The 8,195-nt window shown below is 37.2% G+C and overlaps 1 protein-coding gene and 1 long non-coding RNA gene across 2 annotated transcripts; one reads left to right on the forward strand and one right to left on the reverse strand.

Moving 5' to 3' along the window:
- Positions 1-3,154, reverse strand: LOC106325312 (ATP-dependent 6-phosphofructokinase 7-like). The gene is made up of 9 exons (XM_013763353.1): positions 2,705-3,154; positions 2,469-2,515; positions 2,339-2,378; positions 2,060-2,260; positions 1,569-1,980; positions 1,230-1,495; positions 683-728; positions 459-613; positions 1-377 (listed from the first exon to the last, which is right to left on the reverse strand). The coding sequence occupies exons 1-9, from the start codon at positions 2,804-2,806 to the stop codon at positions 174-176; spliced, it is 1,473 nt and encodes a 490-aa protein (XP_013618807.1). The 5' UTR covers positions 2,807-3,154; the 3' UTR covers positions 1-173.
- Positions 3,155-6,673: 3,519 nt separating this feature from the next.
- On the forward strand, positions 6,674-7,745 carry LOC106325847. Its single transcript, XR_001267065.1, has 3 exons — positions 6,674-6,952; positions 7,234-7,370; positions 7,464-7,745. It is a non-coding gene; the product is annotated as an uncharacterized LOC106325847 (long non-coding RNA).
- Positions 7,746-8,195: the final 450 nt, after the last annotated feature.

Below are 8,195 nucleotides of genomic sequence, written 5' to 3' on the forward strand. Positions count from 1 at the left end.
CCTTCATAACCATAAGATATGAAAGGTGCAAAAAGATGTTACAAAACTAAACATCTAAAAGAAACAAAAAAGTTGTGTTTCCTACTGGAGCAAAACCGTCGCAAGAAATAATCATTTCACTTTCGTTTCCAGAAAGGCCTGAATATATATATACCTGAAAGCTTTTTTTACTTTCACTTGGTGACCTCTTTAGTCACCGGAGGAATATCCACAACTGCGTCACACTTTTCGCCGTCAGGAAGTGGCGTCACCGGAAGCTCTTTCTTCTCCTCAGGTATATCCTTAGTGCCCAAGAAGCTTGGCTGATTTGTAGAAGACAACAGCCTTGCCCACATTCTATCAGTAATCACCACATGGTTCTGTTTCTCTGTTATTCTCTGCAACATAAGAAAAATATCAAATCAGGACAATCCCGCAAAACCACAGTCTCTGTCATCTTATTAGTGTCAGTAACTTACGTAGTAAGGGATGTATGTCTGTCTTCCATTGACAAGACCACTTGTGTAGCCAGTGTATCCAGCCATTGCACCGTGAACCGCACTTTGAGCAAGAAGTGTACAGTAAACATTGTCTGATGCATTGCTTGGAACAGCCCGAATCATGTATGTAGGATCTAGAACCGAAAAAACGAGTTTAAAAGAAAAGCCGATCCAAATAGTTTAAAGGATTATGATCTTGTTACCTATGTATTTGAGATTCATCACCATATTATTCTTCTTAAAATGATCCTACAAGTAAAAACATTACAATGAGTTTTGTGCAATTGTGTAAGAGTAAGTTACAATCTTTCTTAGGCCTGCGGGTTCGGTTAGTTCGAAATTCGGTTAATTCTGGTCGAAATCTTGTTGAAGTAAACCGAAAATGAATTTGGTTCGGTTTTTGGTGAGTCTGGTTTCAAAATTTTCTACTGATTTTTTTTTTTTTGGTTTTCGATTATTTTTTTTACTTTAAACTGAATTAAATTTTATTTTTTGTTAAGTTTGCTTATTTCAGTTTGGAACTTGGTTAGTTCGGTTCATAATTTTGGTCAAAACTGGTATTATTTGGTAATTGTTTTTTCTTTTTAAGAAAACCGAACTAACCGATTATCAAACCAAAAACCAAATTTGTTTTTTCAGTTGCCGAATTGAACCGAACCTTCTAATAGAATTGAACCAAAACCCAAACTTTTTGGTTCGGTTCGGCAGGTTTGGTTAATAACCGCAGGCCTAATCTTTCTATTTATCTACCTTGATGCTTTGTGATAGCCACAAGCCAACATCTTTAAGAAGCTTGTTACCAGACGCATCCTCAAGAGTATTAGACTCCATGCTTTTGGACATCAAGTCTTGTCCCGCTCCTTCAGCAAGAACAATCACCATGTGACCATTCTCCTTAAGCCGTCTCTCTATAAACTCCAACAGTCCACCTTCTCCTTCAAGGTAAAACGGTGACTCCGGAATCAAACAGCAATCCACATCTCTGCTTGCTAATGTAGCATACATCGCTATGAATCCTGGTTTAGCCTTTTTTAATCAGTAACAGCTCTAAAAGGTTTTTTATACGGTAATGTTAAGAAAAAAACTTACCACTGTAACGACCCATAAGCTTAACAAAACCGATACCATTCTCATTACTCTCGGCTTCAACATGTGCTGCGTTGATAGCTCTCTGAGCTTCCTCCACGGCAGTATCAAACCCAAAAGATCTATCTATCACCGGTATATCGTTATCGATTGTCTTCGGGATTCCAACCACAGCAACTTTGAGTCCTCGCCTTCTAATCTCCTCAAAGATTACTGAAGCTCCTCTCTGTGTTCCGTCTCCGCCAATAATGTAAACCTGATTGATTCCTCGGTCTTGGATGCTATCAACTATCTTCGCGGTATCATGTCCACCTCGAGAGGTCCCGAGGATTGTTCCTCCGCGTTTGTGGATGTCGTTGACGACTTTGGAGTCTAAGGGGATAGTGTTCTTGGCGTAGAATCCTCTGTATCCACCCTGTACTAATGAGAAATCATCAGGACACTAAGCCAAGAAGGGATCAATATTTTTGTTATGTATGTATCAGAAAGTTTACATCGATTCCGAGGATTCTGTTTACACCGTACATGCATGATAAGCTGCTGACGATTTCTCTGATGACGGTGTTGAGACCGGGACATAGACCTCCACATGTGACAATGCAAGCGTGGACTTCGTCGGAGTCGAAGTAAACCTTTTGGCGTGGACCGGCGCGTCTGAAATGGATTCCTCTTGGACCATCCTTGTGCACTACAATCTTAATAACAAGAACAAAAAAAAAAAAGAGAACATTTTTATTTTCAAAATTTCTGAGTAACACAATTCTTCAATTTACCTTCTCAGGAACACTATCATCTGCATCAACAAAGTATTGCCTGATAAAAAAAAATGAAAAAAAAAACATGTAAACAAAACTAAAAGTATGAACATTTAAGCAATCAAAACGTTAAAAAAAAAATACATACTTAACAACTGAGTAAGCTGGATTGTCTTGTAATGGATTCGGATATGTCTGCAAGTAACATAACACAGGAAGGAAAAAAACAACGTTAAACATACTTAAAGCTACGAAATATCACCATTTGATTCGAGCAAACCATGAACAGATCAAACATGATCAAATCCAAAGACAAAGATTCCTCATTTATTTTATTCAAAATTTCAAACAGGCAGGAAGCAGAGATCAAGTGCTGCAACGTACAGGAAGATCAGGAAGATAATCAATGAGATGAGGAACGTCATGTAGTATATAACCACCAGGACCATTGACGATCTTCGCCTTGTTTCTCTTCGGACTAGTCATAACGACAATCAAATCAGACAAACTCTCTGTCTCTCCACGAATATGACAGAAGAGACTACTTTTGAATGGAGAAGGAGGAAAAACCGTCAGTCCAACAAAAGGCAACCCATTTTTATACAAATCAAAAGAGGCAAGAGAGTGAGAGAAGAGCTTTTTTCGCTTTTAGGGGAATTTGATCAAACAGGTGGTGGGCATCAAAGGATCTTACAAGAGAATACAAAAAACATATTACATATGGGGTATGTATATGCAATTGGGAAGAGTATTCTCGTGTGTATCATAAATGTGAAAGGTGGCGATTCTTCTACAACAAGTATAATAATTCATTGTTACTTTCCATTTATTGAAACCTATTAGTTGGGCCTTGTATAACAAGTAATATGAGTTCACATTGTTTTAAAAAATATATATTCCGACAGTTTTTAAGCGAGAGAGAAAAAAAATCTATCTATCTATATTATAATAGTTGAGTTTTGCACGCTCCTCAGTCCGCCAAGTCAGCGTTTTATGGGTCTCACTTTTAAAAAATATGAAAAAACGTCAAGTCCAATGCTCGAATCCAGGTTATTGAGATATGAACACCAACATTTATATCACTAAGCTAAATGATACTTTGTACATTGATGACCGAACCTAATATCTATTTATGAAGGTCGGAAGCCCTTGCTTCTTCGGCTTCCTCTGAGAGTTGGGCCTACAAGTGTGTTATGGGTTTCATTTTTAAATGAAATTAATCACGTTATATGAAAAAAACTCAAGTTTGCAACAATTATAGTTTTCACATATTGTAAACTCAAACAAGTCTGAGTTACAGAGTTGCGCCGTGTGTCTGTTCGTAATTTATTTTTTCACCAGTGAACTCTTCATGTCCACATCTTAAATCGCTTGATCATAAATGTTTCGGATTTGTAGTCCCTACCTATGTAAACCCTATATATATGATTATCATCTTTGATGAACCCAATCTGCATCTCCACAAAAATCATTGATTCCTCTTAGATTTAACCATGTTCTAGAAAATGTTTCTCTCTGCCTCTCTAGTTCGTCAAACCGGTGTCCCGGCGTCCGTCACTCAACCTTCGAGTCTCTCCGTCTTGGTCGTAGTAGTCAGAGCATAGCCTCTGGCTTCCTCGCTTATGGGATTCCATGAACTTCAAGAAAGACAGGGAGTTTGTGGGAATCACGGTTCTCTTCCTTGATAAAAAGGTAAGTTGATCTATCACACTTATTTAACATAATTGTTTTAATTGATTTTCTGATTCTTTGTTTAATAATATTATTTGCAGATTCCGTGATTCATGGGTATACTCCCGTCGGACGTGCTAATCATTACATGTCATCTTTGAAAGCATGTTCCATTGTGAAAGTCGATCGTTTTAAAGTTGCTAGGTGCTCAAGCATGTACAAGATAACTGATCATCAACTCCTCATTCGTTTCATCTCACTAACCATTATTGATGAAGTCATCACGGGTGCTCCTCGGATCAATCTCTAGTCTCTCGAAAAAGACAAGTCCAGTTACTCTTTGTTTTGTCTGTTCTTTTTTTTCCTGTCCGTTACTTTTTTTTATGCTTGTATTGAGTGTTTATTATTTTTCTTAAAAACATTTGCCGTGGCTTTTTGTTGTTGTTGTCAAACAACTATTTGCTGGTTACAAAGATGATACGGTTAAAAAAAGAAGAAGAAGATGATATGGTATTTTTATGGGAAATTTGGACTCATGTACATAGCCCATAAGAAATTAAGTTAGTAACCATAACAATTCAATGGGTATGATACGTTATATAATATGCTTTGAAGTTCCAAAATTAGCCTTTTCCTGCGCGTGGAAAGGCAAACCGTCCCATTTCTTCACTTTATCCAAGAAACTGTAACTCCAAAAACACTTTTTCCGTTTGCTTTCTTTTACGATATTCGATTGCGAAAGTCAGATATTGCATGTGTGATTTAAAGTAACGTCAACAATCGGAAAGCCCCAAAAGGGAGTTGATAACCTACTGAAGTGAGAGACAGGTGGTGTTAGGGTTTCACTGCCGTAACCATTTGCGGTGAACTGTTAAACAAACACCTAATCCATTTACACCGACGGAGACAAGGTACCAAATTTTGTTTTTTTAAGCGTTATTGTTCCCATAAGATTCAATGGTATGCGCCTTCTTGAGTGAGAAATAACTGACATTGCCACCGCCTCGTAACTTTGGCAGAGGGAGTTGGACAGGGTAATGACGGCCGGAAAAATTTGGTAAATTAATTTTTTTCTTTATTGGTCGAGAACTTATTGTTACACTCGAATGGACTAGACTATCGATAGCCGATTATAGTATAGAATCCCTTATGTTGTGAACGTAAACCAAATGGAAGCTTGTATGTGTATAATGTAGGTCCATATAAAATGTCTGAATAATCTATGAAAATTGCATCTGTTTATGGCTAGGTCATATATGTATTTAGAGACTTAATTTATCAATGGGAGAAAACATGGTACCCATTCAGCATGTACTATACTATAAGTGTAATGTAAGTAGTATTAGTGTATGTGTTTAAAAGCACTGCTTTCAGTTATGTCCTAACCATTCTACGAGGTTTATATATATAGAATAGTTATCCTAACCATCCTATTAGGTTTATATCTTACAGTACCAATGATTTAACTGTAACACCTTCTTTGTTTACACGCCACAAGATTATCGTGTGTTGTAACGCATTTCCTTATTGAACTTAATGAGACATGGAGCCTGAACCATGCAACCAAAGTAACATAAGAAGAACTTAGAATTGCAGCACAAACATACTCAGTAGAATTTTCCCAAGCTTCAACCTCGACCACCTCCAGCAATTTCCTGTGGAGTGATATCTATGTGTTTTACATACCAACACCGTTTCAACGATTAATGTTATCGTATTTGTATAATGTCTATGTTGTTCTATACATCACTACTTTCGTAATCACCTTAAACCTTTCGTTTTCCCCGGTTGTAATCTGCAAAATCAGTGACGTTACAAATTAGATATGTAACTCTACAGTTGTGTATGAATGTTAAATACCAAGGCCGGCAATGTAGGCCGCCATGAGTAGGTAAGCATAGTACTTAAGTGTAATATAGTACAAGTTGATATATACAGTTAGACCTAGTCATTTGCACTAACCCCAACGGACTATAACATTTTACTAATTGTTGACGTTGCTCATGTTCTTCCCAAACTTAGTAGGTTCATTATACGTTTAGTCAATGGTAATTGCAGAAAACTAAAATACTATACTTTTGTAAATATAGTATAGTATGTTAATGAAATTGACAAACTTAGTAGATGTGATCACACTGTTGACCTCTGTCAATTGCAGAAATCCCAATAAACTATCCTACTGGTATTATAGTATAGGTTGTTGCTTATAGTGCTGAACTTAGTAGTTCCCTTATATGTTTTACCTATGTCAATTGCACAACGTACAACATACTAAACTATTGTACTTATAGTATAGGTTGCGGATGCTAGTTATTAAATTTTGACCAACCTATGCCTATATGGCTTAATGTGATTATTTTTAGCCACAGAAAAAATAGTTAGAAGCGGTAATACACACTTGTTTAAAAGTGGTAACACTCACGTATTTAACCTACAAAACTCTTACTTCTCTCAAGCGTGGATGAGGCGAAAATGGGCAACTTTCAATGCTAATTGTCCCATCGAAAAGCAAGTACCATAGCTATGGACATATTCTTCATTTCCTCCCCTCTTATGAATATTCAACTAAATCACCCTATTTTTATTTCGAACAAAAAGAGTTTACAAAATGCCTATAAGATGACAAACGTATAAAGTCATACTGACACGTGTCGTTCATGTATACCTCTATATATTTGCGTAAATGCCACTGCCACCCACTCTTGACGCTGTCTCTACAACATTCCGATCAACCACGGAAGACGAAGCAGAGCCGACTAAGAAGACGATCATTTGATGTGAGACGTTGAAGGCAACCGCCTCACCGCCGCCGCAATTCTCGGCTAAGACGGTAGCGTCTGGGCTCATAGCTGATTCTTATTAGCTATGTGCGTTTGACTCGACGAGACTTTGTTGTTTCTGGTTCGATCTGTATTTAAAGCTGCAACCTTTTTGGGGCCTCGTGTTACGTGCTCGTGATCAGTTTAGTTCTTTAACTTGATTGACTTCTCTAGTTGGATTTATTGATAGAACTTCTACAAGTATATAAATGTTGTTACCTCATGGGTTTAATTAGTGGTGTCCATTGGAAGATTTGAGAGAGATGCAGTAGAAGAAGTTATATACACAAAGTTTAAACAGAAAGTTGTGACTTTTGAAATGGAATCTTATGAGAAATTTGCTTTGATGGAATCTTATGAGAAATTTGATACTGCATTGTCTCCTTTTCTCTTACTCTTTTTTTACTATTGTTGTTGTTTTAGTTGAAGCCTGAGGAGATCAGTGGCATCAACAATGACTTTGCGGAGCCTGGAACACTTGCCCCAATAGGATTGTTCATCGGTGGAACAAAGTCATGGTAATCCAAGGATAACCAAATGCTGTCATTCGAGGAAATAAGGTAACTTTTTCTGGTTGGTTCTATGAAGAAGCATTTTTTTTTTCTTTTGTTTACAAGACGGTTGTTTTTTACGAACCGGTGTTGTGTTTTTAGGGAGCTGGGGGTGTTACCATCACGAAGACCATACAAGCCTTGGTGTTTGGTATCTTTGAAGAACCAATGGCTCCTGGACAGTGCAATATGGTCGTGGGACTATCTGATTGAATCGGGGCTCTGAAACTCAAGCTGCTGATAGAGAAACTATTTTATATTACCTCCTACCATGGGATGGATGTTTGGGTTTGTATGATTCTAAAACCAATATGGTGTTGCCTTAATTTATGTCGGTTTGAATTTTTTTTATTGAATGACAATGTGATACCATATATCAAATTGAAACTTTCGTGAATTGCAGTGAGGATAGATTCAGGTCACAAGATTTCATAACATACGTGATTGCGTACAAGTCTTCAGATAGAAGCAATCGATAGCTTGTTCTTAACCCTAAGTGTCAAAGAGGTTTTCAAGACACTTGGAACACGAGCACAAACACATCCACAATGAGGACAAGCTTAAGGTTAGAACCTGCCATATATACCGAAACAAAGTTTATTGAAAACATGTACTATATATATACCTTCAAGACAATAACTTATACTCATCTTCTATTACAATAAAATAGACTATTCTCACTTCTCCTTAAGCCACATCAGCATTGTCTATCCCGTCCTCTCTCTAAAGTTCATGCTTTTCTTCGCATAATTCAACGAACAAATTTTCTGATAAAAAGCTTCTATCTAAGTCAAAAACCCGTAGCACACACTGATATTATCTTCGAAGCCTACT

Source organism: Brassica oleracea, chromosome C2, assembly GCF_000695525.1.
Source record: "Brassica oleracea var. oleracea cultivar TO1000 chromosome C2, BOL, whole genome shotgun sequence".
NCBI classification, from domain to species: domain Eukaryota; kingdom Viridiplantae; phylum Streptophyta; class Magnoliopsida; order Brassicales; family Brassicaceae; genus Brassica; species Brassica oleracea.

Bases quoted from the DNA above. Each gene is read 5' to 3' on its own strand.
- LOC106325312 (XM_013763353.1), bottom strand. From the start codon at position 2,806: ATGACTAGTCCGAAGAGAAACAAGGCGAAGATCGTCAATGGTCCTGGT. The intron at 1,981-2,059 runs GTAAACTTTCTG...TCATTAGTACAG, and splicing joins ACAGAATCCTCGGAATCGAT to GGTGGATACAGAGGATTCTA. The intron at 729-1,229 runs GTAGATAAATAG...TTTTACTTGTAG, and splicing joins GGCTATCACAAAGCATCAAG to GATCATTTTAAGAAGAATAA.